At 34.3% G+C, this 27,051-nt stretch overlaps 1 protein-coding gene across 3 annotated transcripts in view; it reads left to right on the top strand.

Annotated features, from left to right (window-relative positions):
- The window catches only part of GPHN (gephyrin), a 626,989-nt gene that overhangs the window by 451,923 nt on the left and 148,015 nt on the right, over nucleotides 1-27,051 (top strand). For all 3 annotated transcript variants that reach the window (XM_028101094.2, XM_028101105.2, XM_028101100.2), the window contains one exon: nucleotides 15,133-15,175. In XM_028101094.2, the coding sequence (XP_027956895.1) occupies nucleotides 15,133-15,175 (43 nt within the window). The remainder of the gene's footprint in view (nucleotides 1-15,132; nucleotides 15,176-27,051) is intronic.

The raw sequence follows: 27,051 nt of genomic DNA, 5'->3' as shown, positions 1-27,051 counted from the left end.
TGTCAGGCAGTGGTTACAATTTAACAACATTCTCAATTAATATATACTTAGTGAAGGAAAAAAACAATGAAAAATATATGACTTGTAGACATTGGCATTGTGTTTGTTCTTAGACAAGAGGACAAAAGAGTATCCAGATGATCCCAAATTCCAAATTTGAGAAATCTGTGCTAAAAGGTTTATGGGTATTGACATCTTCATGTAAGTGTCCTTTGGTGAATCAGTTCCCTTTTATCTTTTCTTTTTTACAGTTCTCATTTTTTAATGAAATATACAATAAAGAATAGATAACAAACACCCATACACTGACCGCCCAGATTTAACAAATGTTCATGTTTTATTATAGTTTCTTTAGATCTTTTAAAATGTTTTTAATAATTAAGGAATTATGACAAAGCTCAAATTCCCTTTGCATAGATTTTTCATTATATAAGAACAATACATTGTATGATAGAAAATTAGAAATATATTCGTTGCACATACATGGCATATACTAACCCTGCATTAGAATGGTGCTATACTTGTCAGGATCCCTTTTGCTCCTGTGACAACCTGATATGGTCCTGCTTATATTTATTTTTAAAGTAACACTGGTTTAGTAGCATGATTTCAGTGATTTTGGGTATGTGCTAGTAGAGATAAAATACACACATACACATACTATATGTATATATATTGTTGGGGAAGAAAATTTTTCCTTTACCTTTCAAAGATTCTTTTGCCTGGTCTAAGAATTAAATTGACATGAGACAGATTAACAGGAGAAAATTTTAATTTTGTACATAAGAGAATCTCACATACCTTAGGGGTTCAAAGGGTAAAATGAGGTATCTATGTCATTCTGAGCTAAGAAATGAAATAGGGGTTTGGGCTTTAGAAAGAAGGAGGGCAATTCATAGGGCAATAAGAAGAAGAGCAGATATTTGATAATTAGATGTTTGCCCTGCTATACAGATAGGTCACTTATATAAAATTTATGTATGGTAAAAACTCTAATTCTGGGAAAGACCCCCAATTTATATTCTATTAGAGAGGAAAAAATGAAATAAGAAGAAATCAGAGACGAAAACAAACAATAAGAGACTCAGTCTCAGGAAACAAACTTAGGGTTGCTGGAGGGGAGGGGGGTGGGAGGGATGGAATGGCTGGGTGATGGACACTGGGGAGGGTATGTATTGTGGTGAGCACTGTGTATTGTGTAACACTGATGAATCACAGACCTGTACCCCTGAAACAAATAATACATTATATGTTAATAAAAAATAAATTAAAACAATTAAAAATAAAAAATTCTTCTAGGTAGTTAAAGGAGGGGCAGCAGTTTCTCTTGAGCCCACTGGATCTTGATTGCCTTCAGATCAAAATAGTCCACATGCCTAAGTGGCACACTTAGAGGATATTTGTTTGAACTCCTTCAATAAGCTATTTGTATACTAAGTATGTGTGTGTACACACACACACACACATATATATGATCATTTTCCTGTTTATTGTGTTGAAACAGCAATAAAATAAACTGGCCAGAAGTAGGTAATATATCTCAAAAACTGCTCTTACTGACCCCAACCAAGCCATAATACCATAGATTTATATATAAATATATAGGAAATCAAAAGGAATAAAACAGGAATGCAAAAGTAACAAAAGCACTAATACTGAACCAAAACATCCCGACATCATTAGTAACATCGTTCTGTTCCAAATGAAGCTTAATGTAACTTGGACATGGGTATTGATGATTGACGATTAACAGCATAGATATTCCTTATAACTCAGCTTTCACTAGTTTCCCTATGTGATACATTTTTTTTATAAACTTTGAAAATGCCTCAATACTTCTAATTAAGTATAGATCCACTGTCTGGAGAATACTAACAAGTACAGTAGCTATCACAAATTAATAACAATATGGTATCACAGAGCTTTTATGCAGAAATTTACATTAAAACTTCAATAAACAAAAGCATTCTCTTTTATCAGAGATACCTTCATTGATTTTTATGAAATATCAAATTAATTTCAAAATATTTATGTCTTACATAGCTGGAAACCTAAGTCTGAACACCTACTATGCCTCTTTTTATTACCAATCTTTGGCCCTTCTGACAAATTACAACACCCTTCTTTGGTCTGAAAGAGATTGCAAACGGTTTCCAGACTAAGAAGGATTGAGGAGAGTAGTTGCAGTACTTGACTTTTGATAGTTGGTATCATAATCATCATAGCCATTATCAATTCTCTCCTCTATTATTATCATCTGTTATCATTCTCACCTCTATTATTATCATCAGACATTATTAAATGTCAAGTATAGACCAAATTTTCTACCTGCATTAGTTTATTTAATTTTCAAAACAATCCTATGAGGTGGAAACTCAACAAAGCATGAGCCTTTGCATACTACTAGCTATTCCCTCAGTCTGGAAAGTTCTCATCAATCTTCCTCTAGGTGTCTCAGATCTTAACTCATATGATACCTATTCAGAAAAGTCTTCCTTGTCCACTCTATCTAAAAGTTATACCCTATTGCTAATCACTTTTTATCTCATTACTATCTTTTATTTTCTTTATAAGCATTTATTACTAGCTGAAACTATCTTATTTACATATTAGCTTAAGTGCTTAATATCTGTCTACTCCTATTAGAATGTAAGCTCTATGGTAGCAAGGTCCCTGTCAATCTTATTTAGGTTTTAACCCCTGTACCTAGATCTAAGCCTGGCATTGCGTACGTGCTCAAGAAGTATTTTTTCAGTAAATGAATGTTATCATTGTCCTGATTCTTGTACATGTGAAAACTAATGCTTAAAGAGTTAAAGTAATTTAGCGAAGATCATGTAGCTGTTTTTTGTCTGCTTAAAGAAGGATTCATTGCATGTACAAGTCTCTAGCTTTAGCATATCAAATTAGCACATGTTCTTGGACCTACAGCTATCAGGCTTATGTTGAAGTAAAAATTTGCACACATCTAAAATAATCTTACCTATCTTCTTCATCCTGAGAATGAGTTATATAAATATGAGCTTACAGTAGTATGAGGTAATAGAACCAGTAGTGTATATAGAGAAAATGCAGATTTTGCAAGGTAATTAAAGTGGGCTGAAACAACTCAAACTACTGATAAGCCTAACATTTTAGCAATGAACATTTAGCAATGTTCTAAGAAAGAATATCCCTTCTTCTTCAGGCTTTTTCTTATACATGTTTAGCTTTTTCTATTAAAAAAAAGTCTAAAAGGAAGCTTTATTCAGAAAATACATATACTATATTTTACCTTAATTACATAGTAATCTGTGGTCAATATATTTATCTTATATAATTTTTACATTATATTGCATTTCTTTGATTTTAATAAGTTCTCTTTCCCTTAGGAATTTTTCATGACTGAATCTTGACAAAATAAAGTTTATATTCAAACTGAGTTTTCACTAGATTTGGGTAAAAAAGAAACTACAAAAATTTTTTGTGTATTAAACCTTGGAAATTTTAAGTCATTTTTTAAAGATATAATGTATATTTCATATGTATTCCATTTCTAATATGGTAAACTACTATTTTAATATAGTCAAAATACAAACTGCAGTCCATTTAAAAGTGACTACAGCTGCTATTTCATACAATCTTAGAAACCAAAGGTATGCACTAGGGGACAAACTCAAAAATAAACCAGAATTCAGTTAACAGACAAATTCTATTAATAGGTACTCCTGGGCCATAAAGTTCTCAGGTAAAATTGTGAAAGACTTTGAAATAAACAAAAATGATTTTTGGCTGTCTTGTCTAGGGCACCCTTCTGGATCATCTCCTCTTTCGTTGTCTGAGCTATTGTACAACACTAAATTGTAGTATGTGAATAGTAATGCAAATGATCCTAATCCATAGAAGTGCACATTGTGTCTATTTGAAGATGCAACTGATTTTTGTTCAATTAATCTGAAAGTTCAACATTCCTGATGGTCCATGTATATGCTTTTTTTAATTCTTTTTTGAATCAATTGGAACATTTTTCTGGTCCCCTTATTAACATTTAGATAAAGTCTTTGACATACATTCATTTTATATTTGTACGAAAATCATGAATTTACCTTTTTTAAAAAAAATTAACTTTTGGGACACCTGGGTGCCTTAGTCGGTTAAGCGTCTGCCTTTGCCTTGGGTTGTGATCCCAGGGTCCTGGGATCAAGTTCCACATCGGGTACCTTGCTCAGTGGAGAGCTTGCTTCTCCCTCTGCCTGCCACTCCCCCAACTTGTGCGCTCTCTCTCTCTCTCTCTCTCTCTGACAAATGGGTAAATAAAATCTTTTTAAAAAATTAACTGTTAACACAGTTATCCCTTCTTTATAAGCTACAAGTTCAATTTTAATGGCAATGGATTTGCTGCTTTTCCATTTGATTTAGCCCAGACATGCAAAATTTAAGAATTTAGAGAAAATGGAAAGGACATATGTAAACGAGAGTCTAATAATATCAAACTGTATCTGTAAACTGTTTACTTGGTTATATCATAAGAGGCTTGGTTAAGATAATATATACCACACAGGGTTGTAATATAAGTCTTTAAAAAATTTAGGTCTTATCTCCAGTCCTCAAAGGAATATCCTAAACATTTTCTAAATCATTGCTATTTTATTAATACAGTGTAGAAATGTCTTTCTTTGTACATTTTCCATGTGCCTATGAATGCTAGCTAGGCATTTAGAAAAATAAAAACTGCAGTATAGCATCCTTTGATTTAGAAAAGAAAACTATGTAGCCATATTCTTATATGGTATATTATACTCAGTAGAAGCAGAAGTTTGGGGTTTTTTTTAATGAGTAAACAAGTGATATGACATGACATTTAAGAATGTGTAGGGGAAAAAAATGTGTAAGGAAGGAAAATAATTTTCCATCTACCTTTCTGAGTTCTTGGCTGAGACCTTCTATAACAAAAGACAGATTAACAAGAGAAAAACAAACAAGTTTATTAACATGTATACCTCATGTATATTTGGGAGTAACTCCCCAAGATAGCCTGAACCACCAGCTTAAATACCACGTATAGTTAACGACAAAATAAAGTGGAGGCAGAGAGGCCAGTTATGGGGAGGTTACCAGAAAACACAGTAAACAAAAGTAAGGTTTGTGATACAGATTTAAATCCATGCCTTTTCCATTGATAACATTTTCTTGTGATTTAGATCATCCTTTTCTCAGGACAGAGAGGGAGACACCCTTATAAATGGAGATTTCTTTTATAAATACAAATTTCCTTTACCAAAGGGTAACTTCCACTCTGTTTTCAGAACTTCTGTGTCTGCTGTTTCTCAAAATAATCAGCTCAAATAATCTTTATGTCAAAAAGGCATATTTTGGGGTGGCATATTCTACTCCTTTTATGTGCCACCCCCAAAATATGCCATACTGATTATTTTCAGTTAAAGTTACTTAAGAAACAGCCAGTTCAAGAAGGACACTCCCCAGAAAGAAGAAAATAAATCTCCTGTGTGAAAGGTACCCTCCCTGTGCCAGAAGGGGAGAAGGCATCCTTACTACCAGAGATAGGGATTTTAGCTCCAAGAAGACTAAATACACAAACCTTATTCCTTCACTAATTTACTCCCCCTAGCTCACACTCCTTTGTCTTGTCAATTCTTCACAGATTTATTGTTTCTTAATCTAAAAGATGTAAAAGCTGAGTGCTTTGGTCACTTCTTTGAGCCTCATATCTCTGGGGTTCCTGTACATACAAAATTAAAGTTGTTTTTCTCCTGTTAATCTATCTTATGCCAATTTAATTATTAGACCAGCCAAAGAACGTAGAAGAGAAGGGAAGGGTTTTCATTGCCTATAGCATATTCTGCTACCCTTAAATGAAAACCAAAGAGAATATTAAATCTAGTTAAAAACTCAGTATCTTAAAACTCTATGTTTAATGAAAGCCAATGTAACTTTCTTCCAGAAGTGCCAGGAAGTGGTAATAATTGTAAATGCTCAATAATTCAGGGTTTTATATTATTGACTATATCCATCTTTCAGGCTCCAGTTCATAAAACTTACAGGTTTTTTTAACTTTCTATTCAAATACTTACCTAATCTTACTTGATCTTATTAGAGCTGTCAAAATTACAGAAGAAATTAGTCAACATCCTGTGTTACAGATCCAGAGTATCATCCAAACAAAAGTAACAACAAACATAGTAATAGCTAATGCTCATATACCATTCACTCTGGTCCAGATTCTCTTCTAAATCAAACACGTCACACATATAATCTCACTTTCTTCATAACAACCCTATGAAATAGGGATTTCTGTCATTCTTATTTTATACATAAGAAAACAGATACCTAAAAGAGATTATAACTTACCCAGTGTTACATAGCTAATAATGGTAGAACCAAGATTCAAATCCAGGCAGTCTGGCTCTGGAGTGCTACTCCCCAAACTGCCTTTCATACCAGTTTTCCTTCAGTCCTATATCCCCACGCCTATTCTGAGTGGTTCTTATTGCTAAGAGAAATAGTCAAGAGCAAAAGGCAATGAAAATTCAAGGACAGATTAGGAATGCAGTGATTGCCACTGGTAAATTAGAAAGATAGGGTCATTTACTGATGTACAGAGAAATGAATTTGGAAGTCAGGAGGGCTAAGTTTCATTACAACTTTACTGTGTAAACTAAAGCTGATAACAACCCCTGCTTTCTCATCTCTAGAATGAAGATAAATTACTCTGTAAAGTAGTTAAATATTCATCTAAAGATTAGGAAATGGTGTCAAGAATAATCTGAAATCCCTACCAGTCAAAAACTATTTTATTCAGCTTTGTTATGTTTATATAATTAGGTAATATATATTCCTCGTATTTATCATGATCAACATCAAAATTCTCAGAACACACATCAACTCAAAAACATTGTTGATACCAAAGGGAGACCAGCCTAGGATTTACAATTTTCTAGAAATCATTGAGAATGACTCAATTTAGAATTAAAGCTTTACAGATAATACATTAAGAATATTCACCATTGATATTCAAATTTGTATCCCTTTGAGTCACGGTGATAACCAATTCTCTTCTTAGTTATGTTCTACATATCATAGTATTCTCTTTGAGAATAGAATAGCTCAACAAGTTACGTATAAAGCAGCATAAATAGGCTTTTGATTTTCAGTGTTCATTATAATTCACTTCACCAACTGTGTAACCTGCTATAATTCCAGCTTCTTTAGAAGAAGTCAATACTGGAAAAGAAGAGTTCTTCACATTTGCCTAGGAGTTAAGAAAGCTCAGTGGAATTTAAGGCAATAATAATTCATGTATTAGTGGGGAAACATTCAAGAATAGTCCTCTGGAAAAGATTGTAAAATTGTACTGCTTACAAATATTGTCTGTGTTCCTGAAAAGAATTACATTATACATAGATAATAGCATTGTTGCTTTTATCTGTAATCAACACATGACTAAGAGTTCAAAGAATAATTAGTTATGGATATGTGTGTGTGTGTGTGTGTGTGTGTGCGTGTGGAAGTTCACCTTTTGTTAGAGACTTTTAAATGTGATGACTTTTTTAATGATTATTCCATTTAATTAAATATCTAAACCAATAGGAAAAGAGCAAGTGAAGCAGAAATTTTTTTATAAGCCTGAGCTCTTATAACTTTTTGATAATCATATTTCTTTTTTGTTTCTTAGATGGTCTATTAAGTGGGCAACTGGTTAACCTCATGACCAATTTTATATAATTTTCTCAAAAAAAGAACAACTTCTTTTATATATGATTTAATAAAGGGCAGCAGATGGAGATAGGAAAGATTTCTTAGAGCAACAAAATCCTGGAGATAAAAGGAAGCTTGGAAATTGTCTCTTTCAAAGTTTTTTAACCTTTTTTCTCCTATGGAGCCATTTGGGAATCTGGCAAAGCCTACAGACTTCTTTTCAGGAAAGTATTTTTAAACATATAAAATAAAATATGTGGGATTACAAAGAAAACTAATTAAATCTAAAATCATTATCAAAATATCTATGAAAAACAAATTGTGTGATAATAATGCCTCTTTTAAAATGCATTAAATAACTAAATCTAACAGCAAGTCATTAGACTACTGTAATTTGAAATCTTGGTGAATATGAAGAGTATTTTAAGATATCCATAATAATCTGATGCAATAGATTCTTTCATTTTAATGTGGTTAGTCACCTAAGCTCATAATGAAAGAAATAAATAAAATTTACTTAGGTTGGTGAATATAAAAATTTTAATTTTTTTCTCCATTCCAGTGAATGGACCCCTGACTTTTATCCACAAGTTCTCTCAAGGGCTCCATCATCTTTAGTTGAAACACCTGGAAACATTATCATTTTACAAATGAGGAAATCAATTCCCATAGAATTGAGATAGCTTAACTAAAATCATACAACACAGCATTAGATTAATCCTTGCAGAGGTAACTTCAGACCTTAACTCAGCCTTTTCCTGAAGTTTTAGTCTAGAATTTGGCAGTTGTAGTCTGTCATTTGTCACTGCTTCATGGCATGATCTGGAGCAAATTCTTTGTTCTCATTGTACCTTAGAGTCTACCTAAGTAAACTTAGGTGACTAAAAATCTAAATAAGGATAATAATAATGACTTAAATTTGTATTGCTTTTTTTCACTTATAATAGTTTTCACTTTCACATACAATATCCTACTTAATTTTCCCCATTTTATGGATAAGGAAATTAAAACTCCAAGATGTTAAATGTCATGTCTAAGGTCACACAGCTAAGAAAAGGATAAACCAGTATCAGAAACCATACCACTGGACTGCAAAGGACGTTCTTTTTATCATGCTGCCTTTCATGTCATAAATAAACCAAAACTGAGTTCCTCAGTTGAATATGTGTTGTGATAACATAAATATGATTAAACACAAATGAATTGTCATTATGCTCAGATGAGCCAAATACTTGTACCCTAATTTATCCAGATAAAATGATGAATGAATGGAACTATGGAAAAAAGCTTTTCTAAACCATTCTCCATTTTTTATATAAGAATTGAGAAGATAAAGAAATAGGATTTAAAAGTTTAAGATTGTAGAGTTGTTGGCTTAATGTCGTTTAAATCAAACCTTTCTTTCCTTCTGTTTCTGGGTAGGCTAAAGAGGCAAGTAATCTAAGTAAATACCAATGAGGTCCTTTTTCTCTATCCTCTTAAGTTTTATTTTGATGAGTAAATGGTATTCAAAGAAGTTTGTTCTTTCAGAGACAAATTACTCTTAAACAAGCTTAATTGGGTAGAAAAAGTCAAAAGAGCTATGCTGCATTAAAAATCTCTGTCATTCTAGTAACATGACCATGTGAGATAAAGAATATCTTGTTCTCTTAGAACATAAGGAATCTGCTTAACCTGACCTGAAACCTTTAGTGTAGAATAACCTTTATTGGACTCCAAATGTCACTGTTTGATTAACCTTAATGTGTTTTCCAAATTCTTAAGATCATTCTGTGGGGAGCTTAGATATGTCTTAGCTATAATCTACATGCTTTTTATATTATATTTCTTAATATTAGCCTACCCAAATAAGTAAAAACCATTCTTAAGATAGTACAGGAGTAGCTATGATCATACTTAAACCATAAAAATAAATTTTAATCTGCTGAGATGAAAAGAACTGTGATTACTACAAAATAAGCATTCAGAATTAACAATGTTTATTCTATACAAAGAACTATATTTGACATAGTAGGAAATGTAAAGAGAATTAAAGTAAGATCCTTTCCCTCCAAGAACCTATAGTGTATTTCAGGACCCTTATCAATAATTGGAATATGAGTAACTATGATAACTCTTATAATAGAAGTTCAGATAGAGGCTTTAAGAATTTAGGTAAACCTAAAACCCAGTTGTGATGACAGTTGTGCAGCCATGTGAATTTATTAAAAGTCATCAAACTATATTCTTAAGATGGGTGAATCTTGTGGTAGGTAAATTGTATTTCAATAAAGGTATTAAAGTTTAGGGAAAGAAGAAATTGTTTCTGATTGAGGAACTTTGGGAATAGTTTTTGCAGCTGGTACGGTTTAAACTGGATCTTAAAGGACAAGTACTATTTGAATCAGAAAATAAACAAAGGGTACCAGACAGATGAAACAGTTTGTCTAAGGTCTAAAACAGCAAAACAGCTTCCTCAAGAGTACAAGGAAAATTCTAGAGGAGCTAGTTCAGACTTTCCTACGTGCCTTAGATTATGTGGCCTGTGTTCTTACCAGTACATATGGCCATATGGCTATGACATTTCCAAAAAGTTTTGGTCAGTCTGTCTTGAAAAACATATAACTATACATGGATTTTCTTTCTTTCTTTGGGTCAAAAAGAAGAATTTGCCGCCATTCTGAGCTGATGTGGAAGTTACAATGAGGAGAGTGTGTGATTACAGTTATTTTACAGTTGTCAGTGCCTCCACTGATTATAGCATGATCACATCTGACATTTGTTCCTACCTTTATAGCTTAAAATCCCTGATGACATGTCTTATCTCCCTCGAGCTCTTTAACAATCTTTATTTTCCCTTTGAGGAACTAAGATTAAAGGAGGGCCTAGAGCCTAAAATAAGAAACACATGCTAAGGGAAAGGTCAAGATATTCTGGCCTACTAAAAATAGGATGAGGGAGAGAAAATGGTAATATAATAATCTTAAAAATTAAAAATCTAAAAAAAATTTAAAAATCTTAACTAAATTGCATGCCACACATAAACCAAAAAATAAAATAGATCAAGTTAACTACTATCATGATTAATAGGAAAGCAAAGTTGAAATTTTTTTCTAATGAGCTGGAACAACTCATGTTAAAATAAGTTTTATTGACAGTAGAGAAGAGTAGATAGGAAACTTAGTAACAATTTCTAAATAGATAAATCTTTTTGTTGTTTCTTTTTTTAAATATAAGAAGATTAAGATTAAATTGCCTTTCCAAACCATTGCCATAGAATTTCTCAAATTGGTAAGTAAGCAGATATACAGAAACTTAATTTCTCATTTAAAAATGTGACTCCTGGCCTGTACAATCATGCTAAAAATAGAAAGAGAGGGCTTTCTTTAATGTCCATCAAAGATGACTTCCTTTGTTCTTGTTTGACCCCATCTGACACAACTGTTCAGAATTTTTCAGTATGAACCATATTGTATAGAATTATCCCTAATATTTGCAAGGAGAAAGAATACAATTTAGCCTGGTGAGCAGCAAAATAGAAGCAGTTTTAAACCTGAGTTGTGTTAACCGACAATCAAATGTAATCTCCATTTTAATATTTATACATCTTATATTGTTATGAACCTATTCTTAACATGGGCTTTATTTTATTTGTTTCTCTCCTCCCTCACTTCTGCAAAAGGCAGAAGGGAAAGGATGTTTGTTATTCACACATTGTACCCCACTAACTGGTGTTATACATCTGGCTTCCACTGGAGAGCCCCTGACATCGCAGGGAACGGTGATCGAAATTCCACACATTAGCTTCAAGCTGGGGGCTCGTAGCTACTGCAGCATTGAAGGGGGTCTTTTCCTGGCTTCTTTAAAATAAGCATGGTGATGGGATGGTTTAAGGGAAGAACACCTCTCAAAGCACATGACCACTGCTGCGCTTCCGTGTGTCCTGCTTTCTTCATAACGGCTTGGCACTACATTTTTTCCCTGTATCTTAATGGGCTTGTGTGTGTACGAGTGGGAGGGAGTGGGGAGAGTTGTCAGTGGATGTTTATACATTATGCATGCATCTTTCAGTGTTAGAGTGATGTGCCTTCCCTTATGTGTCACAGATTATGGTCACAGATTAAATCTTCTGTGTTCCTGAGAGATTGGACCGTCTCTCTTACTGGTGTGAGATTCATGTGTTTTGATGTTTATACCCTTAGTTGTTCTTCATGCTGCATTAAACATAAGTAGAAATGTTCTCCCATAAGAGTTAGCTTTTCATGTTGGGCTGAAAAAGTCTTCATTTCTGTGTAGCAATTCATGTTATTATAACCTATGGCTTTCAATTGTACCTCCCATAATGAAGAGCTGACTTTAAACACTGTGCTATTCTTGTTATGACCTAAGCATAAGGTAAGTCACTTCTCTAACTGTATCTAAAGATTGTGGTTGTTTGTTAAAATTTTCTCAGCTTTGTTTAAAGCATTTTCACTTTTTTCCTTACCATTTATTACATGCTGTCCCCTCTTTTGTTTTCTGTTTCATGGCTTAAGATTTCTTACTGGACAATGTGATCTTCAGCAAAAATTATATTACACATGTAAACACATGTTGAAATGAATTAAATGAATTATTTGATGTCTGAAAGCAGTCTTGATTAGTAAATGAATACCTATGTTTTCAGTAAGTCTCTTGTGTATTTCATTTCCTCCATTGACTGTAATATAATAATGCTGTTTCTGCACATTATTTTAGTTTAATTCCAGCTGAAAGGGGAATTGTTAACACCATAAAGTTAGATGTTAATTATAGTAAAAAACATAATCCAATAAAATAAAGTAATAGATAATCCAGTACCATAACTTTCATTTTGTTTTTCAGACTTCCCTTTGTTTTTTTTTCCATTGACTAAAAAGCCAGGGTAAGATTAAAAAAACAAAAAACAGTAAACTGTAAAACTTGGGACAGACCTATGTTACCTTCTTTCTAGTCCATATGTGTGAGAACAAGAACAGTAATTGTTTCTTGACTTTATTCTTTCAAGTAAATCCCATTACATTGTGAGTTAGGTAAAATCTTCTATATTGGGATTTTTATAAAATTAGGTAAATATTATAAAGATGACCAGTTTCATGATGCAAGAGAGAGGGCATCTGCTTGTGCATATATATTCTAAATGTCTTAAAATTATTTTCCTCAGTTTTTTTATATATACTCAAGATCACTAAAAAAGTTCATGAAATCATTGATTTTAAGTGATTTCCCTCAATCTGGGTCAAATAGCCAATGTAATGTAAATGAGAAAACATTGGTTATACTGCTGTTAGCAATTTGTTCAGGAAACTGAATTGTTTTTTATCATCCAAATTTCTCTTCCAAAACCATGAAATACATAATTTTAAACTCAGGCACCACAAAGCAAGATTTGGGGTTTCATCATTAAATTCATGTTATGAACAAATTTTTTTTAATTTTTAAGCCACCTAAGGCAGGGAGAGGGATTTTTTAAATTGCTGTTTTGGTTTGGTTTGACTTTTTTTGGTAAAGCTAGCTAGTTCTTCACCACCATTTCCATTTAGATGTTATATAAATCTGTTGAAACATTTGATGAGACAATTTGAACTACTCATCTGAACTGCTCTGTTCATTATAAATCTCTTGTTTCTATCCACACACTAGCTCCACTCTAGATTGGAAGGGCTTAAAGATGAACTCTGGAGGAATAGAGGCTACGACTTAAGAGTAACTATTACTGATCAAAGGAGCTGCTTTCCATTCGCAAACATTGCTTTGCGCTATGGGTTTGGGCTCCTTCTGTTTCTACATCTTGTTGAAGACTTTCTTGACTTCCATTTGACTTCTTTGAACTCTGTTTTTGTCTTTCAACATTTACCCCTTTTTTTCCTTCTCTCTCCCAGATTTTTCTCACTCTGTTAGCTTTCTCTTGTGTTCCTTAAACTGCTTTTTAAAATGTAGTTTATCTCTTTATTAAGCTTGTCTATTAATTTGTCTATTAGTGTTTGTTTCTTTTCTCCTTTAAAGCTGTAGTGGTCTAGTTACACCTATTTTCATTCCATGGTGTGCAAACTTGCTTGTTTATTTTGCAGCAAGTTCACTAATGATTCTTGCCCTCTTAGTATGAATTTTCAATAAGAAATAGCAGAACATTTTGCATTTACATAATGTCCCCTTCTGTAAGCCCATACTTTCTTTTCTATTGTCTAGACTTACTTCCCCAAGCTTCTCTTTCTTCTTTTTCTTTTTCTCTCTCGTGTCTTCCTCCCTGTATTTTTGTTTCAAGTAGTCATTAATTTCCTTTCCCTTTGGCCCAGAATGGTTTTTCAATAAAACTTTTGAGTAAAGGAATATAAGAATATTATCTTTCAGATTAGCTTCTTCATTCTAGATTTAAAACTAATTAAATAATCTGGGCCAAAAGAGAATAACTTTAACATCTGGAATTATTTTTCCCTTTTTTTGGTGTGTGTGTGTGTGTGTTTTTCTTGTGCGTATGTCTGTGATTTTTTTTATTATTGTTGTTGTTTCTTTAAACATTAACAATTGTTCTTTTCAGGGAAGGACAACCATAACCCACCCTAAGTTGCAACATTCCTTTCATAAGTTGTTTCATTACAATAGTAGATTGTGTTAAGCAATAGAAATTAATATGTTGTGTATATATATCCATTTGGGGCAAGCTGCTGTGGAGTGGGAAGAAGAGGTGTGCAGTTTAAGTACAATTTCCTCTGATATTAACAAATGTTAGTGCCATCCAATGTGGCTCTTGAATTCCACACTTATAACATTTAAAAGAATGTTCTGCTTTGACCTAAACTATTTGAATCAAAGCATAAGGGTTTCTGATTGATAAACTCTATATAAACACCTAAGAACTGATAAATTAGTTCAATTTTATTGATTTCCAACACAGGCATCTTTCATAGCCCATATTTTATTTATAACCAATTATTTTAATAAGTAAATAACAAAAGTCATTGGAATCACACATAAATATTGTATATGAGGATTTCTCTGTTTTCCCCTTATCAACATGTATAATTAAAAATTACTACAATGGAGTATTTTTTATAACTTTATTACTTGAATTGCTTTACTAATCTAGTCAAGAGCTATCACAGTGCCTTAAGATTAGGGGTCTGTATTCATAGCTGAATATGTGGTAACTTATTTTTTTCCATATACTAATTTCAATGCACATCAATAAAAAATTGCCTTTGGTTTTGCTTCTGTCCCATTTATAATATACCCCCAGTTTTCTTCTAGAAGTCTGCTCTTTCTTTACAGTAAGGAAAAAATATGGAACAAATACAATATATTTTTACTAATATGTTATGATATCTGAGATATATTAAGCCTTTGCTCCTAAACCTCAGGAGCTTGCCCATTAAGTATGCATACATATCTGGCTATCTATGTTATGAGCCCTAAATTACTGAGTTTATGCTCTCTCTGCAGGTCCAGTCCAGGTGCAGCAGCAAGGAGAACATTCTCAGAGCCAGTAAGTATGTCATCATTTCAGATGGACTACTGAATTAAGAGTTTGCAGTTCAACAGGAAGAAGAGCTAAAAATATTTTTGTGTAACAGTGAAGAGCAATTGGGGACAGTTTATATAAAGAATATAAATGTTAGGGCTTTCACCTCCTAAAAATATTAGTATCAACATATTAGTGAATATTTCCCTCATTCCAACTCTTTCTGGAAGCTGACAACAGAATTTTGATAGCACTTCTAGTTAGGGTAGTAATGAGTTCCTCAATGATACTACAATGAGAACCCTCTTTAATTGCCCCACTGCCAAAAAATATTTGAAAACAGACTTAACTGAAAATAATAATATAAATCCACAATAAGAATCTAACTTAAAAAAAGTAAGTGACTCCTGAAAGGAGTCATAATCGTTTTGTAAATATGAATTCCTGAAAGATCCTACCTTCATAAGCAGCATGTTTTAGAACATAGGGCCATGAACCAAGGATAAAGAAACCTTTTGTTTGTTTGTTTGATCACTAATAACATTAACTTGAAGTCATCTAACTTTGTGTATTACTTATTTTACTATCCTATAAAAAGGAAATACAAATAGCTTTTCCTTACCTGTATCCTTGAAATGATATGATATTGAAAGTTGTGCCTTAAAACTTTTAGGATCCTAAAAGTACTATATAAATACTAATAAATTAGTATTGTTTTCTGTCACTTAAAATTAATGATATCACCCTGTCTTCTCCCTGATCTTTATCAAGAGAAGAAATACAGGTGGACCATAACTAAATGGGTCTATTGGATACTTACACCACTGAGAATTTTAGTAAACAGAATGATTCATATTTCCAATAGAATGTCTCTATTGTTTAACAATAACAAAAGTAATTGGAGAACTTCAAATAGATAAAAATTTCTGTTTTATTTTATTTTCTTTACTGTAAGTTTTTCCTATTTCTGTGTTGTGAATCTGTTATGTTAGCTTGAAACCCTTGAGTTGGTAGGCAAGCATACGGCAATTGTTTGCCCAGGACCTTTATGTTAGAGTTGTATAAAAATTAATTCAAACAACATGTTTAACTATACAACTGTAGGTTTCCACAATATTTGACAGACATGTGAATCTGAGGGAGACTCTTCAATACAAGAGACATAACGTTCTGTAATCCCTTAATAAGACCTGAGGTTGAGAAACCTGCGTCAGGGGAGTAATGATAGAATATTCACTAAAATAAAACAATACAGATAAGTGAACTTTAAAAATAACATTTTGTGATGATTACTGTATGATTTCCATTTATTGTTGATCCTGAGATGATGATGGATCATTGATAGTGATTATGATGATTAGGAACAAAAATAATTTATTACTGACAACAGATTTCTTTGAATTCTCTTACACCTTTATCATGGATCTTTGTGTTATTAGAACTTTCATTTCAGTTATGTTCTTACTGGCTTGTAGACTATTAACCACTTTGGATGGACATCACAGTTGTCCAGGTTTCCCTGATCATGTTTTCTTATGGTGAAATAGTCACGTACATGGTCCGTATAGCCATTTAGATCCATGTAGAGAGCCCATCCAACTTCGTAGCCTCTCTCTAAGTTTAAGGTCTTTCCTCTCAACCCCACGTTAGTAACTTTCATACTCATGCCACTAGCCACACCCAAGATTCTTTCATCACCATGAGCTGTTCTAACTCTGAACTTCTTAACTTCAATATCTCATTGCTTAGTCTACTTTAATCACCCTTAGTTTCTTCCTTTGCCATGAACTATTAATGTTGCAGTCATGTAGATCCTATTAACAGTTCCTCATTCTCTCAGTGCTATGTTCTGCCTTTATTCTTTTGGACCCTTTCCCCCACTGCATGAATTATCCATTCCCCTTGTTTTCCTAGAAAATTCTTTTTTTTTCCATTTCAAACATGTTTTATTTTATAATGATGCATAAACAAATTCTTATAGAGGAGCCAAATAATACAGAAATATAGAGACAAAGTATAAATTTCCTCTTTATCTGCTCATCCCACAATATCACTCTTTCCACTATAGGCAGCCACTATTTTCAGTTTGGTCTGTGCTGCCACAGATCTTTTTTTCTGTGCATATCTATTTTATACATGTATGTGTACATACACCGTTTTTGTTTGGTTGTATGTTTCTTTCAAGTTCTTATTTAATTTCTAGTTAGTTAACATATAAGGTAATACTGGTTTCAGGAGTAGAATTTAGTGATTTATCGCTTACATATAACACCCAGTGCTCATCACAATAAGTGCCCTCCTTAATACCCATCACCCATTTAGGCTCTACCCCACCAAACTCCCCTCCATCAACCCTCAGTTTGTTCTCTCTACTTAAGAGTTTCTTATGGCTTGCCTCTCTCACTCCCCCCTCCTTCTCCTATGTTCGTCTGTTTTGTTTCTTAAATTCCACATATGAGTGAGATCAGTGATAACAGTCTTTCTCTGACTAACTTGTTTCACTTAGCATAATACACTCTAGCTCCATCCATGTCATTGTAGAGGCAAGATTTCATTCTTTTTTGGTGTCTGAGTAATATTCCATTGTATATATATACCACATCTTCTTTATCCATTCATCAGTCGTTGTACATTTGGGCTCTTTCCATAATTTGGCTATTGTAGATAATGCTATAAACATCGGGGTGCATGTGTCCCTTTGAATCAGTATTCTTGTATCCTTTGATTAAATACCTAGTAGGGCAATTACTGGATCATAGGGTAGTTCTATTTTTAACTTTTTGAGGAACCTCCATACTGTTTTCCAGAGTGGCTGCACCAGTTTGTATTCCCACCAACAGTGAAAGAGGGTTCCCCTTTCTCCGTATCCTCACTGTTGTTTCTTGTGTTGTTAATTTTAACCATTCCAACAGGTGTGAAGTGATATTTCATAGTAGTTTTGATTTGTATTTCCCTGATGATGAGTGATGTTGAGCTAGAAAATTCTTAGTTATCCTTCAAGACTCAGTTCAAGTGTGAGCTCCTCCGTGACATGTTTTCTGAAATCCCCCTAGGCAAGGTAACTATAGCTAATTCTTCTTGTATACCCATCCCGTCCCTTGTACTTTAATCATTTTTTCATTTATATACTTAATTGCCTATTCTCAAGGAAAACATTTCCAAAATGTAGCCAAGGTAAAGAAAATTATACAAGCATACCTCAGAGATATTGCAGGTTTGGTCCCAAACTACCACAATAAAGTGAATCAAATGTATTTTTTTATTTCCCAGTGCATATAAAAGTTATGTGTATACTGTACTGTAGTCTAGTAAGTGTGCAATAGCTTTATGTCTAAAAAACAATGTAGATACCTTAATTAAAAAGTACTTTATTGCTAAAAAAAATGCTAACTATCCTCTGAGCTTTCAGCAAGTTGTAATTACCGATCACAGATCACCATAACAAATATAATAACGATGAAAAAGTTTGAAATATTGAAATAATTACCAAATGTAACACAGAGACATGAACTGAGCAAATGCTGTTGGAAAAAATGGTGCCAATAGACTTGCTTGATGCAGAGTTGCTATATACTTTCAATTTGCTTAAAAAAAAAACACAGTATCTGCAGAGCACAAAAGAATGACATGCAATAAAACAAGTTATGCCTGTAATCAACTTCTTTTTTAGCATATATAAAAATTTGTCAAAACAAAACATCAACATATCCTAGAGAAAGGAAAAAAGTTATACTTAACTTTTAAGATTTAGAACTTGGAGTTCATCTAGAATTGTCCGAGGAGGACTTAACTTTGGTAATGTTTTTCTAAGTAAGAGGTAACTTTCTTTTGGCTCCTCAAAAAAATTATCAAAACAACCTGTTGATAATAAACTTGAGTTTATTCTTCCCATGATCTTTTAGGGTTCCCAGCCCAATTCAGACTTGGGGGTGTCCCCCCATGCACAACACCAAACAATTCTCAGACACCAGCAGAATGTCCATGAATTCAACTCAATTCTGATACTATCTACCCAGAAATAGCATCTGAGTCCACAGGTTAAGGATTCAGTCCTACAAAACTGCCTTCCATAATTCCACTTAAGATGCTAGTCACAAGCCCCATGCTGTTACTTGTGCTTCTGACCAACCAGTTACAGGTTAGAGGTTCCAGCAACCTCCTCCTTAGGTTCTATTAATTTTCTAGAGTGGCCTGCAGAACTCAGGGAAACACTTTCATTTACCAGTTTATTAAAAGATATGATAAAGGATACAAATCAATAGCCAGATGAAGAGAAACATAGGGCAGGGCCTGGAACAAAGGAGCTTCTGCACTTCTGGAGCTTGGGGCCTTGCTCAGTGGCATGTGGAAGCATTTTGGTTCCCCAAGCGTGGAAGCTCTCCATAAAAGAAGGGCCAAAAAGTTCTTCTTCTTGGGTTTTTAATGGAGACTTCATTACATAGTCATGATTGACTAAGTCATTGGCAACTGGCTGATTCAACCTGCAATCCCTCTCCCTCCCCAGAGGTTGAGGGGTGGGACTGAAAGTTCCAACCCTCTAATCACATGGTTGATCCTCCTGGCAGTCAGTCTCCTGCCCTTGGTTGGTGTCCAAAAGTCACCATAATTAATAATAAGATACTCATTTCATCTTAAGGCTCTGAGGTATTTTTAGGAACTGTGGTTGAAGACCAAATATATCTGAGAAATATATTTTATCTGAGTGATCAAATATATATTTCTTATAAATTTTTATATCATATATGATATGGGAAAATACCACTAGAATAAAGAATAGTCTCAACTAAAACTTTCTCAGAAAAGGAAATGCAAATGCAGGATATTTATGAGATTTTGAAGTTTGATTTAAAGCAGATCTTTTAATATGGAGCTTAATTAAAATTAAATAAGGATCATATATAATCATCTAGGAATCATGGACACAGCAAGGCAAGGGATTCTGAGAGTCTTGGTCTGTAAATTGTCTTTTGATACTTTCTGTTTAAGAAGTTTCTAGAATGAGTAGTAATAAAGTTATTTACAACTTCTGTCTTATAAGGGAGGGTTTTCTGGAATAGTGAAGTTATGTTAATAAAGACAATGGAATAGTAATGTCATGCTAATAAGAGAGTAAGTTGTGTGGTTATAGATGATTTCAGGTATCAAGGTTCTCCTTACGGCCAGTCTTCAGCCTGACATCTGAGGGTGTGATCAATCAATCAACACAGACCTTCACTAAGGAATCACAATAGTAAATCAACTACTAAAGAAGTTGTTTCAGTCTTCATAAGTTTTCCTGTATTTTGTTGTTGTTGTTGGATGACTGATGATTGAATCTGTTATCAAAAATCTGCCAACAAAGAAAACCAGCACCAGTTGGTTTCACTGGTAAATTTTACCAAACCTTTAAAGAAAAATTAATGCCAATCCTTCTCAAAATCATCCAAAAAACTGAAGAAAAGGGGATACTCCCAAACTCATTTTACAAGGCCAGGTTGTAAAAGGTTGAAAATTTTTCCTCTAAGATGAGGAACAAGACAGCTCACCACTCTTATTTAACATAGTACTGGAAGTCCTAACCAGAGCAATCAGGCAAAAAAAATAAATAAACATCAGAATTAGAAAAGAAGTAAAATTGTCTCTATTTGCAGATGACATGATTTTATATTTAGAAAATCCCAAAGACTCCACCAAAAACTGTTAGAACTAATCAATGAATTCAGTAAAGTTGTTAAGGTACAAAATTAACTTACAAAACTTAGTAGCATTTCTAAATAATAACAGTGAATTATCTGAAAAAGAAATAAAATAATCCCATTTATAGTAGCATCAAAAAAAAAAAAAAAAAACCTTAGGAATAAATTTAGCCAAAATAAATTTTCACCAAGGAGGTGAAAGACCTCTATACTGAAAATTATAATACATTGTTGAAAGAAATTGAGGAAGATACAAATAAATGAAGGGGTATCCCATAGTCATGGAGTAGAAGAACTGATAGTAATCAAATATCCATACTACCTACAGTGATCTATAGATTCAGTGCAATCTCTATCAAGATTCCAGTGGAATTTTTTACAGAGTACTTTTTCCCCCCTGGTGTTTGTTTGTTTTTTTAATTTGATTTTATTATGTTGTGTTAGTCACCATACAATACATCAATTTTTGATGTAGTGATCCACGATTCACTGTTTTCATATAACACCCAGTGCTCTATGCAGTACGTGCCCTTCTTAATACCCATCACCAGGCTAAGCCATCCCCCCACCCCCTCTCCCCTAAAACCCTCAGTTTGTTTCTCAGAGTCCATAGTCTCTCATGGTTCATCTGTCCCTCCGATTTCCCCCCCCCTTTATTTTTCCCTTCCTTCTCCTAATGTCCTTCATGCTATTCCTTATGTTCCATGAATAAGTGAAACCATATGATAATTGACTTTCTCTGCTTGACTTATTTCACTTAGCATAATCTCCTCCATTCCCATCCATGTTGATGTAAAAGTTGGGTATTCATCCTTTCTGATGGCTGAAGGGCATCTTAGCTCTTTCCACAGTTTGGCTATTGAGGACATTGCTGCTATGAACATTGGGGTGCATATGGCCCTTCTTTTCACTACATCTGTGTCTTTGGGGTAAATTCCCAAAAAACAAATAATCAAGTCAAAAAATGGGCAGAAGACATGAACAGACACTTCTCCAAAGAAGACATACAAATGGCTAACAGACACGTGAAAAAATGTTCATCATCATTAGCCATCAGGAAATTCAAATCAAAACCACATTGAGATACCACCTTACACCAGTTAGAATGGCAAAAATTGACAAGGCAAGAAACAACAAATGTTGGAGAGGTTGTGGAGAAAGGGGAGCCATCTTACACTGTTGGTGGGAATGCAAGTTGGTACAGCCACTTTGGAAAACAGCGTGGAGGTTCCTCAAAAAATTAAAAATAGAGCCACCCTATGACCCAGCAATTGTACTACTGGGTATTTATCCCAAAGACACAGATGTAGTGGAATTTTTTAGAGTAGAAAAAAAAATCCTAAAATGTATATGGAACCACAAAAGACCCCAAATAGCCAAAGCTATCCTGAGAAAGAAGAACAAAGAGGGAGGCATCACTTTCTGATTTCCAGCTGTATTAGAAAGCTATGGTAATCAAAACAGTGTGGTACTGACATTAAAACAGACACATAGACCAGTGAAACAGAAACAAGCACCCAAAAATAAACCCATGTATATGTAGTCCATTAATATTTGACAAGGGAGTTAAGAATACTTGATGGAGAAAAGATAGTCTTTTGAGATAAATGGTGCTGAGAAAATTGAATAATATGTGAAAAAGAATGAAAATTGACACCTGTCTTAAAGCACTTACAAAAATTAACTCAAAATGGATTAAAGACTTAAATGTAAGACCTGAAACCATGAAACTCCAAGAGAAAAACATAGGAAAAAGGCTCCTTTACATGGGTCTTGGCAATGATTTTTTTAGGATATGCCACCTAAGGATAAGCAACAAAATAAAAAAAAAAAATTTAAATGGGACATCAAACTAAAAATGTTCTGCACAGCAAAAGAAACTATCAAGAAAATGAAAAGACAAATATGGAATGGGGAAAAAATGAAAACATGTATCTCATAAGGGGTTAATATCCAGAATATATGAAGAACTCATGCAACTCAATACAAAAGTAACAATAATAATCCAGTTTTTAAAGTGGACAGAGGACCTGAATAAACATTTTTCCAAAGAAGATGTACAAATGGCCAACAGGTACATGAAAAGGCGCTCAACATTTAGTAACCTTAAGGAAAAATATTCAAGACCACAATGAGATATCACCTCATGCCTGTTAGAATGGTCATCATCAAAAAGATAAGACATAACAAATGCTAGAGAGGATGTGGAGAAAAGGGAACCATGTGTACTGTTGGTAGGATTGGTACAGCCACTATGAATAAACAGTATGGAGGATTTTGACTCTTTTTTGTTTTTTGTAGTTATGAGTTTTTATTTTTTTAACTTATTTTTTATCATGTTTATGTTAGTCACCATACAGTACCTCATTAGTTTTTGATGTAGTGTTCCAGGATTCATTGTTTGCTTATAACACCCAGTGCTCCACTGGATTTTGACTCTTAAATCAAAACCCATTTTTCCTACTTTTTTAAAAATTAAGTTATCCAACAGTCTTTTTTTCTGAGAAAAGAGACAGATGGGCTAAAATGGACTGTGGATGATGATGGGGACTTTACTGAAGGCAGCCATCAACCTACCAAGATAGTACCTTCCTGTCCAGTTTGCAGGTAGCCAGCAAGCTTTTGTACCACAAATGCAGTACCAGTCATTGGGGAGTACCCAATGATCTAATTTTAGTCAATATACCCCTCTGTGCTTAGCAAATATGTTATAACATTTTGGAGCCACTAGTCATGAGTAAATTGGTGCCAATAATAAAATGTAAAGTATTGAGATTATTTGTAGATCTAAAACAAAAGAGATTTATATATAGTGCCTTACTTGTAAGCTGTATAAAAGTGAGGCAGCATCCAAATAATACATCATTGTTTCCTAGTTCTTTTGCAAGTTCTATTTCTGTTAAAGTTTGGTTACAAAAGCTAGTTCCCACCAAAAAATCCCTGAGAACCTTCTCATCTAGGTATGATCTACAGGGAGTTTTGGATTTCCATCTGTCTAATCTATTATATAGTTTGTCATCTGAAAAAGTCACCTAATAGCTGAATCCAGTTACCCAAGAAAGCAACTGATTCATTACAAGGATGTGGAACCAAAAATATCTGGATGGCTATCAAAGAAAAATGTATATAAAACCAGTTTGGTTGTATGCTTTAGCTAGTTCACAAGTAAATAATAGCTGGGTACTAGACACATACCAATGAATGATTAAGGAAGTAAAGAGCAATATTAAGAATAGGGCAATATAGATGACACAGTTAAGAGAATCCTTAAACTGAGGAGGGGAAGTTAGAGGTGGGTGGGAACAACAACGAAAATAAAGAACCAAAGAACACACATTAAAGCCTGGCAATCAGTTGTCTTGTTCTATGGATCTTGGGTAGAAGGTCTCTGCATTTCATGTGGTCAAAGGTTTTGGGTAGAAGAGTCTCTTTCAGAGAACTGTCTGCTTCTACAGGGTTCCTAAAAACACCCCAGCTTAAGATCTTCCATAAACTCAAGAATGTATTATTCCTCTTCAAGACATGAGTACAGGGATCAAATCTTTGGGGTTCTATTGCTGTGCTCATTGCTGATAGTACCTGATAAGGTCCTTTCCAGTGGGCCTCAGAGCTGCCGTTCCCTGATGTCTCTTAGAAAAAAGACCATGTCCCTGGGTTTTAGGTCATGCAATGGTTGTTTAGAAGGGTATTGAGGAAAGACAGCTCATACCTATTTATAAGACTTGGTAGATAGCAGGAATAATCCCATGCAATATTTTGCTCTATCTGCTTGCACCTGTGGAATTTAGAATCAAAGGTATGATATTCCTAGATGTATGGACTGGCTTGTTACTAGTTCATGGGGGAGACCTGATGAACCCCAGAAAGACTTGATCTCATTGGCATTGAAGATAATACCTTAGACCATGGAAGTTCAACAGTCTCTTAAGAATTTAACTAACTTAATTTTCAAAATTATGTTTGTTCTCTCTACCTTTCCTAAAGATCGGGGGTGAGACTGGCGATACGTATTTTACTAAGTGGCAGGGCTTTACAAAACTCTTTAATAATAGGCCCAGTAAAATGGATGCCTCCATTACTAGAGAGGTCAGTATTCCCCAGGATGGGTACACAAAATCAAGAAAATTTTGCTACTGTTAGCGTTTTCTTGACAGAAAAGCCTTCAAACATCCCAAGAACGAGCAAAGAATGACCAAGACATATACAAAACCCACTATAGAGAGTAGTGTTATATGATCCATTTGAAGGTCTTTAAGGGGGCCCTGAGGTTTGGGCATTTGTCCATGTTCCACCCTTAGTTTTTACCAGGATTATGTTGGTGACAGATGAAATATAGTAAAGCTTTCCTATCAATATTAATTATGTACATTGGCAAATTTGTTCTTTCACTGGTGTGTAATTTCATGTAAAATTTTTACAAGATTACATTTCAGGTCTTTCAATGCTACTAAATAACTAATAGTCAATTTACATTCAGAATTCTCCCAGTACCTCTTTTCTGACTCTGGAGCTGATTGTTGGCATTCTGTAATAGAGGCTTTTAAACCGAAGACTTGGTCCTTGGGGTATTCTATGGCTATAATCTTAGTGAAGGCTGTTGGTCTGGCATGATTAACAAAGGATTTCCTTTAGCCTCTATATTATCTCCCTTTGTTGAGCTCCTATTTTATAATAGCCACTTCCTCAAGAAGCATTAGAGCACTTAAAAGTTCTGTAAATTGCTAACCATTCTTTTTTTTTTTAAGATTTATTTATTTATTTATTTGTCAGAGAGAGAGAGACAGAACACAAGCAGGGGGAGAGGCAGGCAGAGGGAGAAGCAGGCTCCCCGCCGAACAAGGAGCCCGATGTGGGACTCGATCCCAGGACCCTGGGATCATGACCTGAGCCGAAGGCAGCCGCTTAACTGACTGAGCCACCCAGGCGTCCCTTGCTAACCATTCTTAATTGGGATTCCTGCTGAGGTCAAAGCCCACCTTGTTTCCAAAGCAATTCAAAATTGTGAAGTAACCCCAAAGCTTATCTACTCTTAGTGCATATATTAACCCTCTTACCCATAGCTAACTGAACCCTCCGTTGTGCTAACTTGAGTTCTGCCACCTGGGCAGATTTGCCTCTGGCAAACAATCATATTCGAGGGATGAAGTTTTATGATAATAAGGTGGGAAGTTATTGAAGAGCTAATTTTAACTCACAAAAGCCCTGTTCATGTTTGGCATCCAAGGAAGAGGTTCAGTTTCCAAGAACTTAAGGTTAAGTCTTATTTTGGCATGGCAATTTCAGAAAAGTTGAAAACTGACTGCCTGCAATAAGCCTGTGAGACTCAGGAATCCTTTTCATTATCTCTTAGATACTGTCATGGGAAAGTTTCGTAAAGTCCATACTGTCAGGAGCAGGAATTTACTTCCTTGAGATAAAGCATATTTTAGGTAATGACCTTATAGACAAAATTGTAACTTCTCTTTGGAAACTTTATTCTCTTTGTGAGTTAAAACAGTTTAAGTAGACAGATGGAAACAGTCTGAGAGCTCACTCCATCTTTGGAACACAAAATGTTATCCACATGTTGAATAAGAGTAGAATCCAAGGGAAATGTAGTCCTTTAGGTCCTGGTTGAGGACTTGTGAACAGTAGGAGAGTGTTTCAGGAAACCCCTGGAACTTAACAATCCAGGTAAATTGTTGATTTTCTTAGGAGAAGGCAAATATTGACTATTTTGACCCAAAGGATCATTAAAGAAAATACAACATAAATCTACACCGTCAAATATGCAGCCTCAGGAGGCAGTGAAGATAAAAGAGCTTTGGGGATTGGTACTATATGAAAGTGGGATATGACTGTTCTATTATAGGCCTGATGTACTGAACAAATCTGTATCTCCACCCACTGGGCTTTTTGGTTGGGAGGATAGAAGTATTAGAAGAATAAGTACAACATGGGGCAGTTGGGTGGCCCAGTCAATTGGGCATTCAGCGTTTGGTTTCAGCTCAGTTCCTGATCTCAGGGTCATGGGATCCAGCCCTGCACTGGGCTCTGTGCTCAGTGCAGAGTCTGCTTGGGGTTCTCTCTCCCTCTCCCTCTGTCCCTCCTGCTTATGCTCTCTCTCTCTCACATACACACGCTCTCTCTCTCAAATAAATAGATCTAAAAAAAAAAAGAAGTACAGCATATCTTGAATCTTTTCTCTGTTTACTTTGACCTAATAACTTTTTAGTGCTTCTTTAG

The sequence above is a fragment of the Eumetopias jubatus genome, unplaced genomic scaffold, assembly GCF_037043125.1.
Source record: "Eumetopias jubatus isolate StellerSeaLion01/CBP00866 unplaced genomic scaffold, mEumJub1_p1.0 scaffold_7, whole genome shotgun sequence".
Taxonomy (NCBI): domain Eukaryota; kingdom Metazoa; phylum Chordata; class Mammalia; order Carnivora; family Otariidae; genus Eumetopias; species Eumetopias jubatus.
The sequence above is the reverse complement of the archived record's forward strand: the minus strand, read 5'-3'. Positions and strand labels throughout refer to the sequence as shown.